We start from the raw sequence: 27,340 nt of genomic DNA on the forward strand, positions 1-27,340 counted from the left end.
AGTGCGGCAGTGACCGTTGTTTTGGTTAGGTACAACATGCAACTTCTGGTGACATGGTGAGCAGAGCCATCTGTCAGAACTTAAGGTCAAGGCTGGTAGTGATAGAGGGAATAGTAAGTCATGGGCATCTTGTGCCCTCTTGTGTTAACTCTCGCACAAAAGATAATGCTCGCCCACATATGGCACGTGTGTACATTAATTGTCAGCGTTATCTTCAGTTAATCCGTGGCCAGCAAGATCCCTAGATCTGTCCCCGAAGGAACATTTATAGGACCAGTTTGCACGTCAACTCTGTTCCATTGCCAATATCCAAGATTTAAAGGACCAGTTACAAAGGCTGTTGGTCAACTTGCCTCAGGAGAGGAGACAACGCCTTAATGATAAACTTCCTAACCGAATCAGTACAAGTATCCAGGCCTGAAGGGTGTAATATCATACTGGTATGTGGGCTGGTACTGCCACTTTCTTTGTAAATTTGAGTCGATTTTGCTATCACTACAATCATCCTCTCAACGCATGAAGTTTCATATTATATTCTCCTGTCTTATGGTTCAAATGGCTCTGAGCACTATGGGACTCAACATCTTAGGTCATAAGTCCCCTAGAACTTAGAACTACTTAAACCTAACTAACCTAAGGACATCACACACACCCATGCCCGAGGCAGGATTCGAACCTGCGACCGTAGCAGTCCCGCGGTTCTGGACTGCAGCGCCATAACCGCACGGCCACCGCGGCCGACCCTGTCTTATGTGTGCTTCCTTTCTTCCCATAATTGTACTGACTGCGTTTATATGCAAACCCCCCCCCCCCCCCCCAACCCATCTTACACCAACATCATCACCTATGACCTCCGAGTAGCATTTGCACTGAAAGTGCTCAATTATTTGTTGGTTGTATTGCAATCTCTGTCATCCCCTACAGATTTTACCCGTTACTACTCCCTCCAGTAGCATGAGAGTTATTCCCTTACGTCTTAACAGAAGTCCTATGAATCTGTCCTAACTTCTTCTCAGTTCTTAGCACATGTTTCTTTCCTCGCCGATTCGGCATACCGCCCCCTCATTTCTTATCAGTTCACATCCTTAGGCATATAGCAAACATTTCGCTTCTTTTCCGGTTTTCCCACAGTATTGATAACGTAGATAACATTTATAACAACACTATCGGAGAATATAGGTGTCCTATAATACTCGCGTATATTTGGAGATCAAGAAATTACTGTGTGTTCGAACATAATGGACCCTCACAACAGTAAGCAACATGGATTCCGAATACATCGGTCATGTTAAATCCAATTCATGTGTTCACATATGATACGCTAAAAGCCAGAGTTGTGGCCGTGGTGGTCTAGTGGATAGAACAATAGACTCTGGCTTGGGAGGTCACCGGTTCAAACCTGGATAGGTGCGCTATTATCCTTCGTTCCAGTTCTTCCAGAATGGCCGCAGGTTTACTTTTCCTGCTAGCAAATGGGTACTGTGATCGTCTCTCTGGGGTAAAAGGCTACCGGGCTATCGGTCCACCCTCCTCCCCTGCTAGCGCTGCAGCGATGAGAATGTGCACTCTACCTGAAGATTGGCCAGTAGCACGGCCACGGACTTGCACCAAAGATTTTACATTTAATTCTGCCTAAGAGCCATTGACAGAGCTACCCACTTGATTCAGTGTTTCCAGACGCTGAAATAAACTTTCGAAGCCGTGTCACACTGATGTTTATAAAATAAAAAAATTTTGTCTGCGACAAATTGCTAGGTTTTCGGCTGGACTGAAAGCATTTTGCCAGTCAGAGGTAGTCCGAATAGAGAAGCTTTCGCAAACATAGCTGTGTCCCTAGGAAGCCATTACTCTTCATGTTACTAAAGGAGTCCATGAAACTGACGGAAAATGTCAATTTTCAATTTCTTTTTTATTTATTAGAATAACTCACGGAAAATAAGCTCGAAGTTTCAGTAATCAAATCGCATCCGAAGTACATGAAAAATAATTAAACGTATGACGCGATCTTCCTGCCACGTCCGCTTTATGAAGCAACATTTCAATACTAGCTAGGTGAACAACAATTCCGTGGATTTCTTTCCAGCATTCCTGCACGGGATGCATCTAGAAGGCTATGAAATATATTCCTTACATTTATAGGTTATCTGTGACACCATTCCATACCTTAGGAACAATAACAAACCAGCGCTTTGTCTATGAGGAAGCAGTCCTTGTTTTGTCACATTTTAATCTGCTACGGTCGTTAAAATTGCAATTTATAATGCAGAAAAATTAAAACAATAACAGCTCTCGGTCGAAAAAATGAAGTCTTTTGACCTAGATCTCGTCACTTCTAAGAGTGCATTCATCAGAAGTAAAACTCTCAAATTGGCATGTCACGTATAAAATAAATATCAAGCGATAAAGCTTTAGTCACAGCATTTTAAAATAGAAAACATAGAAGCCAGGCCACTATGGGCTGCTCACACATGTCGAGCTACGGTAGCATCACACTCCTTCATATTTATTTTATACGTGACATGCCAATTTGAGTGTTTTACTTTTGATGAAGGCACTCTTAGTAGCGTCGAAACCTAGGTCGAAAGACTTTATTTTTGCGGCCGAGGGCTGTTATAGCTTTAATTTTACTTTGTAAGCGGTCGCTGTCAACGACGCCATGTTCAAAACTTTATAATGCAGTTCTTGTATTTAATGATTGGAACGTAGGGAGGATAGAGGTATTAGAGAAAGTGGGTTTTAAGCTAAGAACTTTCACTCAAGAAATCACGAGAAAAATAAATTTACAGCGCCTCTCTGCAACTGAAAAGTTAGTTGAAGACTTAGTAAAGAAAATAAGGCAGAAAACAATAAACCAGAAGAGAAGCCTTGAGGGGAAAGTGGACCCTTAGTACAAATCTGGAGCCTTCTGAAAAGATGGCATTAGAAAAAAAACTTTAGGTTGAACTTTAAGTTGCACTTTCTGAAAATTAGGTTTTTTTAGGTTTATGTACCTTTTTCTCAGAAACTATGAAGGCTAGGGTTACGAAATTTCGTACACTTATTTCTATAAACCCTATAAGAATTATGTTTTAAGTATATATATTATCTTTTAAAATTCTGAGTGTAAGCTGAGATGTGGGGCATAGCTCATGAATTTTATATTGTACTTACAGAACTATAATTAGAAAATTATAAAAAATTCTCCTATTTGATATATTATAAAACCTCATGAGAGAAGCTTACTATATAGAAAGAGATTAAATAGAGAAAATTTTGTAGAAATCTCTTGAATAGTTTCTGAGAAAAAGGTACGTATACTATTCCGAAATAAAATTTTAAATTCCGTAAAAAAGTTATATATAGCCCAAGGAACAGTAAATGTGTTAACTTCGTATAATCCATGGTACAAAATTTCATTGCCGTATCTTGAGAATTGTGGATCTGGTACGACTTTTAAATGGTGTGCGTGTTTTTTATGAACATCCTCATTTAGTGCCTTATCTGGCAGTGTTAGCAGTTATTTACAATCTTTAACTTTTGGAAGCCGACGCGATTGTCTATAAGGAAGTTCATCCAAAACAATTTATAACAACGTCAAGAATAAACTACAGAATTAGCATGCTGCAAACACAGGGAATTAGCACTTGACGTATAAATATGTAAGCTCGTGAACGAAGTGAAAAGCAAAATGTTGTAGTGCCTGACTTCAGACATATTAGGCACAACTGGACTCAGTAACAGTGTATGATGAGACGGAGTAGACCATTCGTTTTGGCCTAGTTATTGCTGATGCAAATTAAAGGCCGTAGTTTATCTGCATGGTATTGGGGTTGGTTGGTTGTTTGGGGAAGGAGACCAGACAGCGTGGTCATCGGCCTCATCGGATTAGGGAAGGATGGGGAAGGAAGTCGGCCGTGCCCTTTCAGAGGAACCATCCCGGCATTTGCCTGGAGTGATTTAGGGAAATCACGGAAAACCCAAATCAGGATGGCCGGACGCGAGATTGAACCGTCGTCCTCCCGAATGCGAGTCTAGTGTCTAACCACTGCGCCACCTGTTGCTTCATCCGTGAAAATGCGCAGGATCGATAGCATATGTCGGTAAATCTTCTCCTAACTAGCGAGATTGTGTTTACTTGCTACGTCCACAGGGGGCAGCCAGCGCAACGCCGACTTAACGTGGTTTGGTCAAACTGGCTCGGAGTGTAACGTGCTGAAGAGAGTCTACATCTACATCTACATGCTTACCCCTCAATCAGGGCGGCAGATTGCTAAGGAAAATGGCCCGGTCCCGATTCCCGACTGGGTCGAATATTTTCTCCGCTTCGTACTGGGGGTTGTTGTTGTCCTTACTTTCGCATCATCATCACTGATGTTACTATTGAAAAGTCTGAATGGGCACGGCCCGAAAGCCAATAACTTGAAACAGTGCACGTACGCCCCAAGCCACCGTGCGGTGTGTGGCGGGGAGTACTCTGTGCCATTAACAGTCATTTCCTTCCCTGTTCTAGGCGCTTCAGTCCGGAACCGCGTGACTGCTACGGTCGCAGGTTCGAATCCTGCCTCGGGCATGGATATGTGTGATGTCCTTAGGTTAGGTAGGTTTAAGCAGCTCTACGTTCTAGGGGACTGATGACCTCAGATGTTAAGTCCCATAGTGCTCAGAGCCATTTTGAACCTTCCCTGTTCCACTTGAAAAACGAGCGAGGAGAAACGACTGTCTATATAGCTCCGTATGAGCACTAGTTTCTCGTGATTTATTTACGTGGTTCTTAAGCGAAATGTGTGTTGGCGGCGGTAGCCCCTTCATCATCAAATGCCGGCCCTCTAAATTTTCTCAATAGCGTTTCTCGAAAGAAAAGAGCTCTTTGCCTGCCCCCCCGCCCTCCCCCCCCCCCCCCCCCCCCCCCCCCCGCCACCGGTATTTCCATTTGAGTTTTTCATGTTGTTCGAACCAACGAACCAACTGGTAACAAATATAGCGGCCCGCCTCTGAATTTCTTCGATGTCTGCCTTCAGTCCTATCCGGCACTTATACGAAAAACTCGAGCACTACTCAAGAATATTTCACACTAGCTCCTACTTGCGGTCTCCTTTAGAGATGAACCACACGTTTCCAATTTTCTTCCAGTAAACCGCAGTCGACCATTGGCCTTCTCTACCACAATCCCCACATGCTCGTTACATTTCATATCGCTTTGTAACGTTACACCCAGATATCTAAACGACGTGAATGTGTCAAGCAGTACACTAATAAAACAGTATCCGAACATGTGGTTTGTTTTTCCTACTCATTTGCAGTAACTTACATGTTTCTACATTTAGAGTTAGCTGCCATTCATCACATCAGCAAGAAATTTTGTCTAAGGCATCTTGTGTCCCCCTACAGTCAGTCAAGTTTGACACGTTCCCATACACCACAGCATCATCAGCAAACAACCGCAGATTGCTGCCCACCCTGTCCGTCAGATTATTTATATATACAGAAAGTAACGGCGGTCCTACGACACTTCACTGGGGCACCGCTAGCGAACAACGTACTGGGTTCTGTTATTTAAACAGTCTTCGAGCCACTCACATAACTGGGAACCTATTCCATATGCCCGTATGTTTGTTAACAGTCTTGAATGGGGCTCCGTGTCAAATGCTTTCCGGAAATTAAATGTGGAGTCTCCCACTTGCCCTTCATCCGTAGTTCGCAGTATATCACGCAAGAAAACGGAGTTTCGCGCGAGGGATACTTTCTAAGATTCTTTTGATTCGTGGGCATAACCTTCTCAGTCTCAGGAAAATTTATATTTCCCAGGTGACACGATCACCGGTCATGGGCCAGGCGAGGTGTATTGGAACATTACTCTATGTTAGTACCAAGAGACCAAGTTCTTCTTGGCGCCTTTCTATTTCTGGTGTGTTTCCTGCAGTTCAGGCCTGGCTGGTAAGTTGTGAACTCTCTGGTGAGGGAAGTTGTCCTGAGTGTATTAAGTCGGGCACATGACATCGAAGGCTATGAAATAGTCGTTCCAGAAGGATCACAGAGGAAAATTATTCGGCGAGTACTTTGTTAAACTTGTTGCTGTCTTCGCTTCGGATCTTTCACGAAATCTGGCACAGAACGTTTATCTTTTCTGCTTCCCATGCTTAATACTTTACTTGTGCATTTATCAACTTCATTTGAAGTTCGGTGAGTGACATCGATTACCGATATTTGCAGTATACACTTTATCTTCCTCTGGGTCGGTTGCTAAGTGATGAGTACAGTGTTTAATGTTTTTAATGTATTAATTCAGCTGTGGGACCTTTTGTAACTATTGTTTTTTATTACTTTTCTGTGAAGATTTAGGGAGTGTCAAAGCAGAACATAGTTTTGGCAGCGCTTAGTTACAACTACCTTTAATTTATATTCTGCTATAACCTTTTAAATGTTTCAGAGCATATCTGGCTTATTACATCCAGGTTTATTTAAATAAGCACAGTTGGCATCTTCCGTGACTTTTTTTTTTCAAGCCAAACCCTGATAGCCGTTTGAACTGGTATTTTAACGATGTAAATGCCCTTTTTAACTCTCTCCCTGTAATTGTTCTGCATCATTTCTTATCCTGACTAACTGTTGCTACTCTCCAAAGACTCCAGTGGGTTTGTTCAGTCAACGCATGTTACGACATTATTTCAGAAGTATATCTCTTTAATTGCGCTGAAGCGCTGAAGTAAATTTTACACTCCTGGAAATTGAAATAAGAACACCGTGAATTCATTGTCCCAGGAAGGGGAAACTTTATTGACACATTCCTGGGGTCAGATACATCACATGATCACACTGACAGAACCACAGGCACATAGACACAGGCAACAGAGCATGCACAATGTCGGCACTAGTACAGTGTATATCCACCTTTCGCAGCAATGCAGGCTGCTATTCTCCCATGGAGACGATCGTAGAGATGCTGGATATAGTCCTGTGGAACGGCTTGCCATGCCATTTCCACCTGGCGCCTCAGTTGGACCAGCGTTCGTGCTGGACGTGCAGACCGCGTGAGACGACGCTTCATCCAGTCCCAAACATGCTCAATGGGGGACAGATCCGGAGATCTTGCTGGCCAGGGTAGTTGACTTACACCTTCTAGAGCATGTTAGCTGGCACGGGATACATGCGGACATGCATTGTCCTGTTGGAACAGCAAGTTCCCTTGCCGGTCTAGTAATGGTAGAACGATGGGTTCGATGACGGTTTGGATGTACCGTGCACTATTCAGTGTCCCCTCGACGATCACCAGTGGTGTACGGCCAGTGTAGGAGATCGCTCCCCACACCATGATGCCGGGTGTTGGCCCTGTGTGCCTCGGTCGTATGCAGTCCTGACTGTGGTGCTCACCTGCACGGCGCCAAACACGCATACGACCATCATTGGCACCAAGGCAGAAGCGACTCTCATCGCTGAAGACGACACGTCTCCATTCGTCCCTCCATTCACGCCTGTCGCGACACCACTGGAGGCGGGCTGCACGATGTTGGGGCGTGAGCGGAAGACGGCCTAACGGTGTGCGGGACCGTAGCCCAGCTTCATGGAGACGGTTGCGAATGGTCCTCGCCGATACCCCAGGAGCCACAGTGTCCCTAATTTGCTGGGAAGTGGCGGTGCGGTCCCCTACGGCACTGCGTAGGATCCTACGGTCTTGGTGTGCATCCGTGCGTCGCTGCGGTCCGGTCCCAGGTCGACGGGCACGTGCACCTTCCGCCGACCACTGGCGACAACATCGATGTACTGTGGAGACCTCACGCCCCACGTGTTGAGCAATTCGGCGGTACGTCCACCCGGCCTCCCGCATGCCCACTATACGCCCTCGCTCAAAGTCCGTCAACTGCACATACGGTTCACGTCCACGCTGTCGCGGCATGCTACCAGTGTTAAAGACTGCGATGGAGCTCCGTATGCCACGGCAAACTGGCTGACACTGACGGCGGCGGTGCACAAATGCTGCGCAGCTAGCGCCATTCGACGACCAACACCGCGGTTCCTGGTGTGTCCGCTGTGCCGTGCGTGTGATCATTGCTTGTACAGCCCTCTCGCAGTGTCCGGAGCAAGTATGATGGGTCTGACACACCGGTGTCAATGTGTTCTTTTTTCCATTTCCAGGAGTGTATTTTAATAATTCAACTAGTCACTCGAAGGTCTTCATTTCCTATCAGTTTCACAAATATAGTGTAACGAAACTTTTGCAGAAGGCCAAGCTAGTAAAATTCTTTGTGGAAATTGTGCTAATTCATGGTCCGGCACCTCACTAATTAAAACTACATGGCTACTACCTATCACTGCAGTTACTTACGTGTTCCATATATGATACGCATGATTTCTAACAAAATGACGTGCAACAAGTATCTTTAAATGCTATGTATATATGTGTTGTCTGTGAGTAAGATTGTTTTATTGCCGTTTAAAGATTACTTGCTAGTGCAGTAGCTTCAATTTAATATATGTGAAAATGTTACTCATTGTTACTATTCATATTACAAGTGAAACAATGTGTAATATAAAAGCAAACTAACCAGAGGGATTTCCAGGAGACATGATTTCAGGTTAGATTGAAAAACTGCTTTGCTGTCTGTCAGACATTGGATGTTATTGGGAGAGAGATAAAAAGATTTTTGCAACTCGATATTGGACTCTTTTCTGAGCCGGTTATAGCATTAGGAATGAGTAATGAAGATAATATCTTCTAGTATAGAAAGTATTACTCTTTACAAGTTTCAGTGGATTTAATGATAAATTATTTATTCATTGTTGTCGCTGTTGTTGTTATTGTTGTTGTTGTTGTTGGTGGTGGTGGTGGAGGTGTGGTCTTGAGTTCGAAGACAGGTTTGTTCCAGCTATCCACTCTATCCTGTGCAAGCCTCTTCATCTCCGAGTAACTGCTGCATCCTACAGCCACTTGAACCTGCTTACATTATTCATGCCTTGGTCTCACTGTTCAGTTTTTATTCTACACTTCCTTCCATTACCAAAAAGACGATTCATTGCTAGCGCGAGATGTTTCTTACTAACCGATCTCTTCTTTTGATCAAGCTGTTCTACAATTTTCTTTTCCCCTCAGTTCGATTCAGGATCTATTTATTAGTTATTCCATCTACTACCTAATATTCGGAATTCTTCTGTAGTATGACAGTTCGGAAGTTTATATTCTCTTCTTGTCAGAACTGCGCAGCCAGGGAAAAAATAATATATCTGGAAAGACGACGTCGATTTCGATTCGATAACGGCGTATATCTCCTGGGGGATTAGATGTACTGATAATGGTTCCAACGTCGTGCGCCAACAGATAGCATAGTAGGATAGCTACAAGAACGTCATCCGTGTCTAAACGTTAATAGGGAGTGTTAGCAACGAGAATGGTCAGTGTGGCGCAAACGTGTGAAGCAAGCAGGCAGGCATGCCACAGTGATGCAATCGTGCTTCCTCCAGCCAACTGGGCAAATTTGAAAGGGGTCAAATTGTAGCCTTCCGAGTGGCGGAATGGTCCCTTCGGGACACTGTCACACGAGTTAAAGGTGTTACGTCACTCGCGCAGCGATGCTGGTGTCAGCGATCACATCAACATTCTCACACCTGTAGAGGAGGTACAGGACGTCCACGCAGTGCAGGCGCCCGTATTGTATTGTAAGGGCAGCAGTGGCAGATCGTACTCGCAAGAGGGCTTATGAACACAGATGTGTCAATACACACTATTGCGAAGTGGTTATTAGCAGTGAGACAATGGCCACGCACACGTCTGGCCCGTCTGCCACGCACGCCACAGCATCGACGTGCACGGCATGACTGTTGCCGTTCGACGATCTCTTGGAAGATGGAACAGCGCACCGTGATCTTCACCGATGAAAGCAGATTCTGCCTGCACGCAAGCGATGGTCGCTACAGCTACGACGTGGCCCCGTTGAGCGCAGCCTCGCAGAGCGCATTCAAGACACGTTGGCGTCACCCCAGGCCTTATGGTCTGGGCTGCAATAAGATTCGTCTCTCGTTCAGCTTTGTTCTTTCTGGAGAGAACGCTACCCAGCGCTCGGTACGTGCAGAATGTTGTTAAACCCGTTCTTTTGCCGATCTTGCAACAGGGAGGTTATGTATTGTTCCGACAGGCTGATACTCACCCACACACTCCCCGTGAAACTCAACGTGCTCTGCGAGACGTGCAGCAACTTCGCTACCCAGAACCATCTCCAGTCGAGCACGTGTGGGATATGACGGAAAGAGAAGTGATTTGTGCGACCCGGCGACCAACAAATCTCACAGAACTACGTTAACAGGTCGAGCAGGCGCACAATAATTTATCCCAGGACAGTATTCGTCATCTGTACTATCGACTGGATGCCACAGTCGGTGCCTGCTTTGCCACCTGTGGAGGCTGCACACTGCACTTAAATAGGTGTTTCATCATGGGTCGAAACCTGGTAACTCAGAACCGCTTGTGCGATTAATCTGTAAATGTAATCATTTCATGTACTCCATAAGCACTGTTGGAACAAGAAATCTTGAGCAAACTGAAAACCTCTGAAAGGGTGTACTAATTTTTTCACGAGAGTGTATTTATCGGCCACGTTTCATTTCCGATAAAGCTAAACTTTCCGCTAATACCTTCAGAAGAGGTTTACTAATACTTAAATTTGTATTCGATGTTGACATGGTTATCTCTTTCAGAAATCCTTCTCTCGCTGTTTTTTTTTTTCTCTTGGCCTTAACCCGTATCTTCAGGGGTTCGGCGTGATTGGGATTCGCAGTGTTGGTGGTAGATGGTGGCCGGTTGCCCTTCCCGTTGCCACCCCTTCTCCCCTGGACAGGACATGTGTACCCCATCTGTCTGCGTCTACTGTTATCTCACTTGAAAGTGTGAGACCTGTTCCAAGAGCTAGCGAATGGTGAAACTGAGCGTGATATGCGTAACAGACCAGTATTCACCTATGTGGGTGTGGGAAACGACTACAGCCAAGATGGTCGGCGGACCAGACCTCTTCGTCAGTGTGCTGAGTGTATTCGATCCGGGGCTGGCGCGACTCCCTAAATCTCGGAACCGGTGCACTACTGCGCGCATCTATTTAGGCAGCTAAACGCTTTTCTTACTGTTACCAGTGTGAACTTATGTTCACTTCTATCAGCAGTTATTTTTCTGTCCAAATAGCAAAATTGGTCTACTATTTTAATGTGTGATTTCTTAACCCAATTCCTTCTGCATCACCTGATTTAATACATCTACATTTCAGTATAATTATTTTACTTTTCTTAATGTTCATCTTGTAACCTCTTTTCAAGGCATTGTCCATTCGATTCGACTGCTCTTCGAAGTCGTTTGCTGTCTCTGACCGATTTACAGTGTCATCAGCAAAGCTCAAAGTTTTTATTTCTTCTCCCTATACTGTAATTTCCCCTCCAAATATCTCCCTGTTTTCCTTTACTGCTTGCTCAGGTACAGACCGCATAACATCGGGGCTAGGCTAGAATCCTATCTCACTCCATACTCAACTACGGCTTCCGTCTCAAGTCCTTCGACTCTTATAACTGCGATATTGCAGCACCTATGTTGTTAAGAACGATGCAGTGTTCACTGTATGGGCATTACATAATGTGTGCACATAGACATGTTGTGATGCAAGATCCAGGATATACGAAAATTTGGGTCTGGCTGTGTGTCATGCACGGATAGACAGAGTATTTAAGATGCCTGATGGCGAAAGACGGAGAACCTGGTTCTAGTCCTGGTCCGCCATAAATTTTCATCGTTGTCATTCCCTTCCACATTTGATGGTTGTTCGTATTCGGAACTGTGAATGCATTACATCTTATATCTGCCTTCTTGCTTTTCTAGAAGATGTAAGTAACATTTTGCTCTCTGTTGGCCTGTTTTATCTGTGTATTCCACTCAAAATTATCAAAAGCTTCCTCTAAATCTGCAGATGATATAAATGTAGGTTTGCCGTTCTTTAACGTGAATTGTAACATAAGTCTTAGTGGCAGTACAGCCTCGTGTGTTCCTACATTTCTCCAGAATCCAAACTGATTTCCTGATTTCCCCTGTGATCGACTTCTACCACGTCTTCCATTCTTGTGTGAATAATTCTTATCAGTAATTCATAACTTATTAAACCAACAGTATAGTAATATTTCATTTTTCTAACATCTGTAAACTTTGCAGGACTGATGCTTAACGCCTTGAAGAGGCACCGACCCGACGATGTGAAAACGAAATAATATACACTACTTGCCATTAAAACTGCTACACCACGAAGATGACGTGTTAGAGACGCGAAATTTAACCGACAGGAAGAAGATGCTGTGATATGCAAATGATTAGCTTATCAGAGCATTCACACAAGGTTGGCGCCGGTGGCGACACCTACCACGTGCTGACATGAGGAACGTTTCCAACCGATTTCTCATACACAAACAGCAGTTGACCGGCGTTGCCTGGTGAAACGTTGTTGTGATGCCTCGTGTAAGGAGGAGAAATGCGTACCATCTCGTTTCCGACTTTGATAAAGGTCGGATTGTAGCCTATGGCGATTGCGGTGTATAGTATCGCGACATTGATGCTCGCGTTGGTAGAGATCCAATGACTGTTAGCAGAATATGGAATCGGTGGGTTCAGGAGGGTAATACGGAACGCCGTGCTGGATCCCAACCGTCTCGTATCACTAGCACTCGAAATGACAGACATCTTATCCGAATGGCTGTAACGGATCGTGCAGCCACGTCTCGATCCCTGAGTCAACAGATGGAGACCTTTGCATGATAACAACCATCTGCACGAACAGTTCGACGACGTTTGCAGCAGCATGGACTATGAGCTCGGAGACCATGGCTGCGGTTACCCTTCACGCTGCATCACAGACAGGAGCGCCTGCGATGATATACTCAACGACGAACCTGGGTGCACGAATGGCAAGACGTCATTTTTTCGGATGAATCTTGGCTCTGTTTACAGCATCATGATGGTTACATCCGTGTTTGGTGACATCGCGGTGAGCGCACATTGGAAGCGTGTATTCGTCATCGCCATACTGGCGTATCACCCGGCGTGATGGTATGGGGTGCCATTGGTTACACGTCTCGGTCACCTCTTGTTTGCTTTGACGGCACTTTGAACAGTGGATGTTACATCCCAGATGTGTTACGACCCGTGGCTCTACCTTTCATTCGATCCCTGCGAAACACCACATTTCAGCAGGATAATGCACGACAGCATGTTGTAGGTCCTGTACGGGCCTTTATGGATGCAGAAAATGTTCGACTGCTGCCCTGGCCATTACATTCTCCAGATCTCTCACCAACTGAAAACGTCTGGTCAACGGTGGCCGAGCAACTGGCTCGTCACAATACGCCAGTCACTACTCTTGATGAACTGTGGTATCGTGTTGAATCTGCATGGGCAGGTGTTGCTGTACGCGCCATCCAAGCTCTGTTTGACTCAATGCCCAGGCGTATGAAGGCCGTTATTACGGCCAGAGGTGGTTGTTCTGGGTACTGATTTCTGAGAATCTATGTACCCAAATTGCGTGAAAATGTAATCAAATGTCAGTTCTAGTATAATATATTTGTCCAATGAATACCCGTTTATCATCTGCATTTCTTCTTGGTGTAGCAATTTTAATGGCCAGTAGTGTATTATTGCCTTACTCACTTTTGATCACCAAGTATTTTCTTACTGAGTAACTAATCCTCGAAGATTACGCTATGAGACATTAACGAATGGAATCGTACAAAATTTAATCTGTTTCTTTGCTTCTTCCAGATCAGGATCTATATCAAGGGCTGAAGCTGCTTAGCTTAGCTGCTAGCACAAATTTCCATCAATATGTACACTCAATACTTCGGTAATTCTACACTACTGACTCTTGTATTGTTTTAACTGATGGAATTCTCTCTCTTGTTCTGTAGTGAAGTTACTTTGTTATTCCGGAAACAAGGTGTTGTCCATGAGCCGAGAAGCACTAACTACTTTCTTTGAGCTTGACATGATGTCAAGTTATGCGATAGCGATATGCGCATATGCAGATCGCAGTAGTATCATGTACACGAGGGATTAAAGGGCAGTACATTCGCGGAGCTGTCGTTTCAAGTGATTCATGTCAAATTGTTTCCGACGTGATTATGGCCGCACGACAAGAATTAACAGACTTTGAACACGGAATGGTAGTTGTAGCTAGATGCATGCGACACTCCATTTCGGAAATCGTTAGGGAATTCAACAATCTGAGATCTACAGGGTCAAGAGTGTGCCGAGAACGCCAAACTTCAGGCATTACATCTCACCACAGGCAAAGCAGTGGCCGATGGCCTTCACTTAACGACGGAGAGCAGCGGCGTTTGCCTAAAGTTTTCAGTACTGAAAGACAAATAGTACTGGGCAAAATAACTGCAGAAATGAATCTGGGACATACGTTAGCAAAGTGCGGCGAAATTTGGCGTTGATGCGCTGAGGTAGTAGACGAATGACGCAATTTAATTTGCTTACGGCATGACATCGACTGCCCGCCTCTCCTGTGCTCGTGACCATATTGGCTGGACCCTAGACGATGGGAAACGTTGCCCTGGTCCGATGAGTCCCGATTTCAGTTGGTAAGAGCTGATGGTAAGGTTATAGTGCGGTGCAGACCCCACGAACCCATGGACACAAGTTATCAAGAAGATTCTCTGCAAGCTGGTGAAAAAATGGCTCTGAGCACTATGGGACTTAACATCTGTGGTCATCAGTCCCATAGAACTTAGAACTACTTAAACCTAACTAACCTAAGGACATCACACATATCTATGCCCGAGGCATGATTCGAACCTGCGACCGTAGCAGTCACGCGGTTCCAGACTGAAGCGCCTAGAACCGCACGGCCACACCGGCCGGCCAAGCTGGCGGTGGCTCCATAACGGTCTGGGCTGTGTTTCCATGGAGTGAAACGGATCATTGACTGGAAATGGTTGTGTGTTCGGCTACTCGGAGACCATTTGTAGCCATTTATGGACTTCATGTTCCCAAATAACAATGGAATTTTTACGGATGAGAGCGCACTATGTCAGCTGGCACAATTGTTCGCGATTTGTTTGAAGAACATTCTGGACAATTAGAGCGAAAGATTTTGCCACTCATACCACCTCACATGAATTCCATCGGACATTTATGGTGCATAAACGAGAGGTCAGTTCGTGCACAAAATCCTGCAGCGGCAGCACTTTCGCAATTTTGGACTGCTATAGAGGCAGAATGACTCAATATTTATGTAGGGCACTTCCAACAAGCCCTTGCCACGCTCGAGCCCTTGCCACTAAGCAGTGCAAAAGGTGGTCCGACACGACATTAGGTGGTATGCCATGACTTTTGTCAGCTCATTGTCAGTGTAAGACGGCGACAAGTAAATAATTGTCCTAACATCTCTTACTATGGTCTCATGTCGCATTTGTCCTTATAACGATTTCCGGTTTCGTTCATGTACCGAAAATCTTCAGATCTGTGAAAACAGATAGAACACATACTAAGTTTAATCGTGCATAACTAATCTGAAAGGCATAAATCGTCTACTGCAGAAGGGCAACAAGACTGAAATATGTAAATTTCCGCTCTTTGACGATTATGGTTCTGAGAGGAAAAATGCTTTGTCTACCATATTACAGAAACCTGTTTGCGCGATAATACGGGTCACGCTACGCTGTTAATTTTCTGTTTGTATCAAATAGGGAGCTTGTCTCAACATGATGCTGGTGGCGTGCTATAATTAGGAGCAAGGTGAAGAAAGAGGAAGGATACCTTACAGATGATGACGCTATTGAACTTGCAAATTATTCCTTAAAAAGCGATAACGAGTTTCCCACTGTTCAAATTAAGGTGGATTCTTTTATTGACTACTGGTGGCCTACATTCTACAAACGAACCTGCCTGCGTGATGATTCGTATGCTAAAATCGTTCCTAGACATCTTAAAAGGGGCCTCACTACTCCGAAACACCACGAGATGACTTTTCTGCTCAAAATCGTAGTAGTGTTACGTGCAACATGAATATCGCTGGTTTGATGATGGACACTTTGATACGGAGAAAGTCAGTACAACTTTTAGAACACTATTGACAGAAAACATTCGTATCAGTACTGGCAATAAATAACAATAAAATAGATGAAACCGATAAATCTTTCGTCTGTATCCCTGAAGACAAGCTGCAGCATTGGAAGTCATTCACATCATGGCCGAGAACAACTGCATTCGTGATGTACGAGTGAAGGTAACTGACTAGTGAAACAATGCAAAACGTCAATTGCATTCAAAATTATTGCAATAAAAGAGGTTTATACGTACAATTCTGTTTTAAAACAAGTAACTTAACTCTAAAATTAATTTGTAAATTCCGTGTGCTGCAGAAAGGAAACATGTCGAACACCAACTAAGCCGTTTCCCTCCTCCCCCTTACGTCATACATGACATATACCTACATCAAGAAATGAGAAATATATGTAAGGAAATAAATTGCATTAAACTAATTAAATTCATACTAAGATGGTATCTGTTCTTTCGGACATGTCCGAAAGAACAGATACCATCGGTGACCATGCAGCTCGTTAGAATGAAATCACAATGAAATGAACACCCTTAGCTGCTTACAGGCGTTGACATACGTCAACGGGGACTTGACCATCTTCTTCTTCTGTGCGAATGCACAAACAGTGCCCGAACTCTTACTGGAATCGGCAACGCGCCGTGAGTAATGAGTATAATGGGCGGGGGCACTACGAATGTAGTGCGGGACAATACGTTGAGAATGTGGGTTTCGCGGGAGGCGTGCCAGAGATAAATCCCTGCAGTCGCGCTATCCTCTGTGTCCTCGGTTGTTCACATGAACGCCGGCACTCAGCGTGTTCGGTCAGGGGGTTCGCTGCCCTCTGTAATAAAAAAACTGAGTTAATAGATCAATGACGAACGGAAACGGATGTGTTGCGACGTCCGCCCCGAGCAGGTACAACGAACAGAAACGAGCAAAATGAGATTTTTTTTTTTTTAAAAAAAAAGGAGCGTCTGCCCTGTAAGCAGGAGATCCCGGGTTCGAGTCCCGGTCGGGGTACACATTTTCATCTGTCCCCGTTAACGTATGTCAACGCCTGTAAGAGGCTAACGGTGTTCATTTCATTGGTTCATTGTAATTTAATTCAGTTCTTGTCTCTAATGTAGATGTAGTAAATATGGACACGTTTTCTTTCTGCCGTAAGCGGTTCACATATGATTAATAGTGCGTACGAAACCGATTGAAGGGGCAGAGCAACCCGTCAGATCCATGTGCTGTGCGCAGCCTCGAAAGTCACGGATGTGGGCGAGCTCGTTAGGAGATGTCGACAACACTTGCCCAGCAACAAAGTTTAACCGCACGGTGTTGGTGTTCCCGAGCCACGGAAAATAATGCCCTCTGGCGGAATACTTGCAAAATACGCACACTAACGTGCAAGACTGAAATAAGTATGTTCCAACTGCGAACTACGCGATTCTCTTCCATTCTAGTTTTCTACACTGGCTATAATTTTATTTTGCATGTGCAACTGCTTTGTCGTAACACAGTGACTTTATCATCTTGATAGATCACATATAGACTTATTAGAGACTCACTGACACTGCACGCAGCACATGAAACGGAAGTGTTGCTTTGCTACTACCGTGTGTTGGGTATGCACTATTATATTTATCAGACTTCACCTCAGTGGGAAAATAGATATTCAAGGAAAAAAATGGTTCAAATGGCTCTGAGCACTATGGGACTTAACTACTGAGGTCATCAGTCCCCTAGAACTTAGAACTACTTAAACCTAACTAACCTAAGTACATCACACACATCCATGCCCGAGGCAGGATTCGAACCTGCGACCGTAGCGGTCACGCGGTTCCAAACTGACGCGCTTAGAACCGCACGGCCACACCGGCCGGCTATATTCAAGGAAACTAATACGAAATAAAAGAAGAGGTATGGAAGAAACTTGTTTCTATAATTAATTTATAAATTAATCATACATTTAAAGCTGTCAGTAGGCAGTTTACGATACTTATCATAATAAAATATATTAAACGTCTAAGGCGACAAAGGAAATGAAAAAATACTCAGATGAGTGCAACACTAATGACATCTGTTATCTTTTACACAGAAGCCGTATCTGTGCTACAGTTTCCTATTCTAGTGGTGTTGTTGAGTAACTAAATAGAGAACAGTGTAACACTTACCTTAGGCAGTGGCGTGGCCTGGGCCTCAATGTGAATTCCAGTTATCTCTACGACGCTGGGTAGATGCGGACGGGGGTATTCCGTAGCGAAATGGTTGTTGAGAATGAAGAGGCTGAAGTTACGGTTTGTGTCGTACACTGACGGTCCATCTGGTCCAAAATATTCCCTCCGGATGGCCTCCTGGTTCGGCAGTATATCGAAGTACCACGTGTAATAGAACACGAGGTAGAAGTATGTGTTGTAAAGGCGCTGCCAGAAGTTCATGTGGTCCGAGTAGCCGACCCAGACGTCTGGCACGTATGCTGGATTCATTGGGTTTCCCAGGGAGAGGTAATTGGGTGCGAAAGCAGACAGCGTAATCATTCCGACCAACGGTGGAGATCCCACTTTGTGGACCAGGCCGTAGAACGCCTGGAACGGCATGAGCTCCATGATGACCAGGTCAAACGTGTGGTTCCCCCTGAAACACATGGCTTCAGTTCATCGACCTGCTAACTGGAAAACTTCGTTTTTTTTACATTTGAATACGAGGCAATACAGATAAATATCGCTAACAGCAAACAATTCAATGGTTCGAATGGTCATTTCGGTATATCAGCATGAATTTACGAAGATTTCGAAGAATATGAATATGACGTCAAAACAATCAGCAGTAAAAATGTCCGCCGATTGGGAGCCGCTAGTTCTATTCCTCTGCTGGAGCAATTGTGAGTGCATCGGTGTGAACGTAGTTGTTGGTCTCTTTACACCGTGCGCTTCTGTGGATGAGAATTTCGAAACGAATGACTTGAAGGAGCAAAGGATCTGTGTTAAGTTTTATTTGAAGTCCCGTAAAACTGCAGGTAAAATCCACCGTAGACTAAGCTAGGGTTTTGGTGAACAAAGCTAGAGCCAAGCAACAACATTTGAATGATTTAAGCAATTTAGAGATGGCTGGAGTTTTGGGTAGTATGAGAAACATTCCGATCGATCTTCGTAATGCACAGCGTTCGAAGGAGTGCTTTAAGTGATCCACAAGACAATCCACTCTCTTTGTGAAATCGCTGGAATTTCATATCGGACATGTCATCACATTCTAACTCATGGATTAGACATGTGGCAACGTTCGTCGGTTTTTGAACGCCGATCAAAGAGGCCATTGCGATCAGGGATGCTCTGAGTTACAAACGATAATTGGAAATGATCTAGATTTTCTGCCCTTGGTCATAACGGCTGTTGAGTCATGAGTCTATGGTTATGACTCTGAAACAATAAAGGAATCATTGCAGTGGAAGAAACTCTCCGTGGCCCAAAAACGCATAGCCAGGACTATGTGACCTTGCCTGATACTCACCGGCTGCTGCAAAAAAGCTATTGCATACGTGCCACGTGTACAGTGCTATCATATTGAAGCGAGGTGGGAGTGGGCGGGTGGTACATACTGAACCCCCTTATAAAAGTAAGACTCCAAAACAATGTACATACACCACATATACGAGGGTGAGTCAAATGAAAACCTTAAATATTTTTAAAATATTATTTATTGTGCAGAAGTGGTACAAAGCTGTATCACTTTTCAACATAATCTCCCCGACGCTCAATGCAAGTCCTCCAGCGCTTACAAAGTGCATAAATTCCATTAGAAAAAAATTCTTTTGGTAGTCCGCGCAACCACTCATGCACCGCGTGGCGTACCTCTTCATCAGAACGGAACTTCTTTCCTCCCATTGCGTCTTTGAGTGGTCCAAACATACGGAAATCACTTGGGGCAAGGTCTGGTGAGTATGGTGGATGAGGAAGACACTCGTTTCCGGTTGGTGGAAGTGAACCCAGGTTTCGTCGCCAGTAACGATTCTTGCAAGGAAGCCATCACCTTCTCGTTCAAAGCGCCGAAGAAGAGTTCTTCACAAGCATCAACACGTCGTTCTCTCGTTTCAGGAATCAGCTGCCGTGGCACCCATCTTGCAGACGCTTAGTGAAACTGGAGTACAATGTGGTGTGCTGACCAATAACTAATCTGTGAACAAGTTGCAGTGTAATTCAGTGTCACTCGGCGGTTTTACTTCACTATGGATTCAACTGCTGCAATGTTCTGTGGAGTCACAATTCGTTGTGCCTGACCTAGACGAGGAGCATCTTCCACTGAAGTCACACCATTTGCGAACTTCCTACTGTATTCGTAGACTTGCTGCTGTGACAAACTTGCAACACTGCACTGAACCTTCATTCGTCCATGAATTTCAATAGGTTTCACACCTTCACTACGCAAAAACCGAATAACAGAACGCTGTTCTTCCCTGGTGCAAGTCGCAAATGGGGCGGCCATCTTTATACTGATACTGCGACGGTATGTGTGCATCTGCACTGTGTTGCCACATACAGGCCATTCTGCACGCTGTTTGTAGCTCACTTACCAACTTACAGGATAACGGCCAGAAATTTCGATTTGTTATTGCAAATTTAAGGTTGTAATTTGACTCACCCTCGTATTATGTGATGAAATTCATATACCTTTTTAGATGTTGTTCTAATATTATCTATGCCACAGCATGTCAGGGGGTCCAAGGAGCCTCCCTTGATTCCGCTTACTTGTTTTGCCAAAAACCGAGGACCTTGAGGATAACTTTATGTTGGCTGCTGCCGTGGACATCCGCTTTCAGTGTAGCAGTTGTCACGTGACTTCAGCAAATGCACTTCCTTTGAATAATGCCTAAATGAAGGCAAGAAGGCCGCTGCCGCAATTCTTATATTTCCTTGGCACTCATGGGATTGTGTATCAGGAATTTATTCCCTGTAGTCAGATTGTCACAGTTAAGCTGTTCTGCGATGCAAACGGCCTGAGAGATAGGAGAACGAAGACTGATTGCTGCATCATGAACTGCACACGCGAAAATACCAGTATTTGTAACAAGTTCGCCTTGTCGTTTCTTGAATGTCCCTAGTTTTTCGTATGCACTACACGATCATGTTAACTGAGGAGCTACTTGATTGAGAAGTAGCGGTTCCGGTCTCGGAAACTGATGTACGGCTGGGAGAACGATGTGCTGATCACATGCCTCTCCATATCCGCATACAGTGACGCCTGTGAGCTGAAGATCTGCAGCGGATAGGCACTTGGTGCAGGGAGTGGCAACTGACCCTTAACATGGACAAATGTAATGTATTGTGAATACATAGAAAGAAGGATCCTTTGTTGTATGATTTTGTGATAGCGGAACAAACACGGGTAGCAGTTACCTCTGTAAAATATCTGGGAGTATGCATACGGAACGATTTGAAGTGGAATTATCATATAAAATTTGTTGTTGGTAAGGCGGGTGCCAGATTGAGATTCATTGGGAGAGTCCTTAGGAAATGTGCCCCTTCAATAAAGGAGGTGGCTTACAAAACGTTCGTTCGACGTATACTTGAGTATTACTCATCAGTGTGGGATCAGTACCAGGTTGGGTTGACAGAGGAGATAAAGAAGATACAAAGAAGAGCGGCGCATTTAGTCACAGGGTTATTTGGTAAGCGTGATAGCGTTACGGAGATGTTTAGCAAACACAGGTGGCAGACTCTGCAAGAGAGGCGCTCTGCATCGCGGTGTAGCTCGCTGTCCAGGTATCGAGAGGGTGCGTTTCTGGATGATGTATCGAATATAGTGCTTCCCCCTACTTATACCTCCCGAGGAGATGACGAATGTAAAATTAGAGAGATTCGAGCGCTCACGGAGGCTTTCCGGCAGTCGTTCTTCCCTCGAACCATACGCGACTGGAACAGGAAAGGGAGGTAGAGACAATAGCACGTAAAGTGCCCTCCGCCACACACCGTTGGGTGGCTTGCGGAGTATAAATATAGATGTAGATGAAAATGGCACGGCGGCTGGTCAGTACCGTTGGGCCTTCATGGCCTATTCGGGAGAAGTTACACGGTTATGTTGCTGCGGACTTATTCGAAATCTGTTCATAACTGTTTTTTTTACTATGCTACGGATTATCTTCTACGTACGTAATAACGTTTAGTATTAGCTCCTTGTATAACGATTGTCCTTCACTACTTCACTGGAGATGCGATTTGTGGCACCTTGTCCGACATGGATGATGAACTACATGCTTCGACACCTGTTTCATTATAACTTTCACTTGACACCATTTTACTTCCCATGCACATTGTTCGCATGGTCGAGCGTATGCATTCACTGATTCATCTTGCAGAAACGCTAATATTCCATTTGCCACTTCTTTCGTTCTCTGCGAAATTCCTTGGGTTCCTTTCTGACGAAATGTCAACTTTGGCCATTGCTGTTGAGAATACAATGCAATGTTTGTTATGCTTATCATTGCCATTGCTCCGCTTTGTGTCAACACCAACAGCACTATCGCACTGTTGTTACTCGTCGACTAAGCAGTCCAGCCACCCTCCGTAACCTCATACTGTGCTCACCATTGGATGCTTCGAGTCTCGCCCCCTGTTGCCACTAGCAGCCAGTATTGTGGTTGCATGGTAGGCAATATGTGGGGTGTTGAACGCCGTAAACCGTAAATAACACTGGCAATTTGCGACCGCACGCTCAAGGGGTTCCCTGTCAGAGATGAAAAGATTGGCACAAAGAGAGGAATTCGTGGACGGCTGCATCAAACCAGTTAGAAGAACGGCGATTTAAAAAAAAAAAAAAAAAAAAAAATGCTTTACATGCCGTAACTCTGAGGGAAGCGTTTGGATAATAGTAGTTCATACTATTTAGTATTCCTTCCTTCTCATAATATGTTGCAATTTTTTATGAATTTCGACAGTTTCTGATGTGCACACCTACATATATGCAAACCACGATGAAGTGCATGGCTGAGGGTAATTACCGTGAACCACATATTCAGTTTCTTCCCGTTTCACTCGATCTAGGAGTGCGGGAAGAATGTTTGCTTAGACGCGTGCTTGCGTGTGTTGTCATTAGACTAATCTTGTCTCCGCGGTCGCTGCGGAAGCGATACTTGGGAAGAGCGTATCGTCACCATTGATTCCGCACTTCATTCTGGTTCTTGAAACATTGTCAGGAGGCCTTCGCTGGATAGGTGACGTCTGTCTCGAAGTGACTGCCAGATCCGGTTCTTCGGCTCATCAGTTTCGCTTTCACATGAGTCAGACTATCGTGCGCTTCACTTCGTTCTATACTTTCAATATCCCTACTTCACCTATTAGTCTTGTTGGGAATGGTCCCCCACGCTTGAGTAATATTTCTGGCGCGTTGCACGATTGTTTTGTAACAAAATCCTTTTGTAGAATGATTGCATTTTCCCAAAACTCTGTCAGTGAACCTAAGTCTGTCACATGCCTTACCTTCGACTGAGCCTATGGAAACATTCCATTCAATATCCCTACAAATTGTTATAGCCGTGTGTATGTATGGCTTGACTGATTTCAGATGTTAGTCACCGATGATGTTGTAGTCACGGGATAGTACGTTTTCACATGCAGAGTTTTAAATCTCTGAACATTTAAAACAAGGCGCCAGTTTAGATTGATGCCCCATGCAATCATAATTTCGTTAATAAGTGTTGGTGTGCTACTGAGTCAAACGCTTTTGAGATATCAAGAAATGCTGCATCTCCCTGACGATACTGATTCAAAGCTTTCATTATGTAATGAGTGAGGAAAATGCGAGCTAGGTTTCGCAGGAAGAAGTACAGTTATGTCACTTACGATAGGATACACACAATTAGGCAGCTGTTTTAGCGATACCGAAACACGCACACAAAACACAATTTATATACATCTCGACGGTTGCAGCCGAAATTGTAATACGCTAGCTTTTCCCTTTTATTGACACACTGCGTTATTTACGTCCAGAATAGCCATTATCGTCAAACTACGACTATTACGATGCTAAACCACATTTTGTAATACAATGTAATAACAGCAGCGAGATCGTTGCATACATATTGTGTTTATGGTTCAAATGGCTCTGAGCGACTTAACTTCTGAGGTCATCAGTCGCCTAGAACTAACAACTAATTAAACCTAACTAAATAAGGACATCACACACATCCATGCCCGAGGCAGGATCCGAACTTGCGACCGGAGCGGTCGCTCGTTTCCAGACTGTAGCGCCTAGAACCGCACGGCCACTCTGGCCGGCTATTGTGTTTATATCTTAGAAACTACTCATTAATTATTGTTGACGTTCTCGGTAAATTGACATACTCAGCAATTCCGCCTTCGTAAAATCGACGGAACTTAAAAACTATTTGTCAGTTAGCAGTGAACTGACAACGTAATAATTCTTCTACAAAGAACAAATTCCGGCACCTCTCGTTGCAAGAATCCAAACTGAACACTAGCAGACACAGCTCAAATGATAGATGAAGAGGCCAGTAAATGAGTGGGACTTTCTTTTCGTCAGTTGTGACAATGGATAAGACGCGGATGCCAGTTTTCAATCCAGAAACAAAGCGCCAGTCAGCTCAATGGAAGCACACAGATTCACCGCCACCAAAAAAATTTCGGGTAACCGCCAGTGCTGAGAAAATGATGGTGTCCATGTTCTGGGACAGCGAGGGCGTAATCCTTACCCATTGCGTTCCAAAGGGCACTACGGTAACAGGTGCATCCTACGAAAATGTTTTGAAGAACAAATTCCTTCCTGCACTGCAACAAAAACGTCCGGGAAGGGCTGCGCGTGTGCTGTTTCACCAAGACAACGCACCCGCACATCGAGATAACGTTACGCATCAGTTTCTTCGTGATAACAACTTTGAAGTGATTCCTCATGCTCCCTACTCACCTGACCTGGCTCCTAGTGACTTTCGGCTTTTTCCAACAATGAAAGACACTCTCCGTGGCCGCACATTCACCAGCCATGCTGCTATTGCCTCAGCGATTTTCCAGTGGTCACAACAGACTCCTAAAGAAGCCTTCGCCGCTGCCATGGAATCATGGCGTCAGCGTTGTGAAAAATGTGTACGTCTGCAGGGCGATTACGTCGAGAAGTAACGCCAGTTTCATCGATTTCGGGTGAGTAGTTAATTAGAAAAAAATCGGAGGCCTTAGAACTTGAATGCACCTCATATTATGAAGGTCAGCTCACCGTGTTATGCCGTAGAAGCATTTCCCACTGCGTTGAATTAAACACAAAAGTGGTGCCTAACGTCGTACGTTTTCAGCTCCTATTGTCTTAGGGAATTGTATACTGGAGCAGTGTATCTGAAGTAAATAGTGTTTGTTCAGCAGTAGCGAACAGTAACAATACTGTGTAAAGCAGATAATCGTACATCTTGCAGATGACTTTTTGAGGATCTTTGAATTCTACAGTCACTCTCAAATACATTTACTTCTTAATGGGTTTTGTTGCTGATAATAAAAACTATTTTCAACTGAACTGTGATATTCACAGTCATAGTTGACTTATTACTGATGAGCCAGAATATTATGATCACCTATCTAGAAGAGGCCAGTAAGTGTCAAGTCTTAATCTCATTAAGAGTCATCTTACGCAATTTGAAACAAACAAGAATGACCTTTTATAGCAGAAGTAGACATTAGTTGTCATACAGTGAAATGGGTGTCCACCTTCGGCACGGATAACAGAGGCGACGGGTCGTGGCATGGAAGAAGCAATGAGGCTTTGGAAGGTCGCTAGAGGGAGTTGGCACCACATCTGCACACACAAGTCACCTGATTCGAGTTAATTCTGGGGAGAAGTGTGGTAAGCTCTGACGCTATGTTCAATCACATCGCAAATGTGTTTGATTGGGTTTAGATCTGGCGAGCTGGTGTGCCAGAACATCAATTGGAACTCGCCATTGTGTACCTCGAACCATTCCATCACACTCCTGGTTTTGTGATATGGCGCATAATTTTGTTGAAACGTGCTACTGTCGTCGGGAATCATGATATTACTGAAGGGGTGTAAGTGGTTCAAATGGCTCTGGGCACTATGGGACTTAACATCTATGGTCATCAGTCCCCTAGAACTTAGAACTACTTAAACCTAACTAACCTAAGGACATCACACAGCACCCAGTCATCACGAGGTAGAGAAAATCCCTGACCCCGCCGGGAATCGAACCCGGGCGCGGGAAGCGAGAACGCTACCGCACGACCACGAGCTGCGGACACAAGGGTGTAAGTGGTCTGCAACCAATGTACGATACTCCTCGGTCGTCATGGGGCCTTGCAGTAGCTCCACTGGACGCATGGATGCCCGCGTGAATGTTTCCCAGAGCATAATGGAGCTGCTACGGTCGCAGGTTCGAATCCTGCCTCGGGCATGGATGTGTGTGATGTTCTTAGGTTAGTTAGGTTTAAGTAGTTCTAAGTTCCAGGGGACTGATGACCATAGATGTTAAGTCCCATAGTGCTCAGAGCCATTTGAACCATAATGGAGCTTCCAACACCTTGCCTCTTTCCCACACTACATGTGTCAAGGATCTCTTACCCTGAAAGACAACAGATTCACGCCCTCCCATCGGCATGATGAAGAAGGAGTTGGGACTCATTAGACGACGCAACGCTCTGCCATTGTGCCTATAGCCAGTGCCGATGGTCACGTGACCATTTCAGTCGTAGTTGCCGATGTCGTGGTGTGAACTTTGGAACATGCATGGAGGCCCATCGTTAGGAGCGTTCGGTGCACTTTGTGTTCAGGCACACTTTGCACAGCATTAAAGTCTGATGTTAGTTCCGTCACTGTCCCCCGCCTGTCGTGTCTTAGTGGTCTGACCATCCGAAGACGCCCAGCATCCATCACGTGAGGTGGCTACCCAGCCCCACGAAACCTGGACATAGTTTCTCCCTTGTATCGCCACCTGTACAAAACACTCTCCCCAGCACTCCTCGAACACCCGACAAGTCGTGCAGTTTCCGAAATGCTCGTGCCGAGCCTTCGGGTCCGTCACGATCCGCCCTCGGTTAAACTCAGATGGATCGCTCGCCTTCCCCATTCTACACACACACAGCACGCTCACTGATGCTACATGTACCGTGTGTGTGTCTGAATAGCAGTCATTCCTGCTATCGCCTGGACGGGTTTATATCGATAGAAGGTCGGTTGTCATAATGTTCTGGGTGATCAGTGCATGTGATGATGTTACTAAATGATGTAAACACTGATTATGGTAATTACTAAGTTGTAACGATGTAAAGCATTTGTTTTATGATCATCGTTCAATTTCACTAGCTACTAACGAC

General features: G+C 44.7%; 1 protein-coding gene across 1 annotated transcript in view; it reads right to left on the minus strand.

The window, feature by feature from the left end:
• The window catches only part of LOC124777062 (UDP-glycosyltransferase UGT5-like), a 113,853-nt gene that overhangs the window by 42,674 nt on the left and 43,839 nt on the right, over positions 1-27,340 (minus strand). Inside the window, exon 4 of the mRNA XM_047252335.1 lies at positions 18,197-18,656. Within this exon, the coding sequence (XP_047108291.1) occupies positions 18,197-18,656 (460 nt within the window). The remainder of the gene's footprint in view (positions 1-18,196; positions 18,657-27,340) is intronic.

Source organism: Schistocerca piceifrons, chromosome 2 (assembly GCF_021461385.2).
Source record: "Schistocerca piceifrons isolate TAMUIC-IGC-003096 chromosome 2, iqSchPice1.1, whole genome shotgun sequence".
Classification (NCBI taxonomy): domain Eukaryota; kingdom Metazoa; phylum Arthropoda; class Insecta; order Orthoptera; family Acrididae; genus Schistocerca; species Schistocerca piceifrons.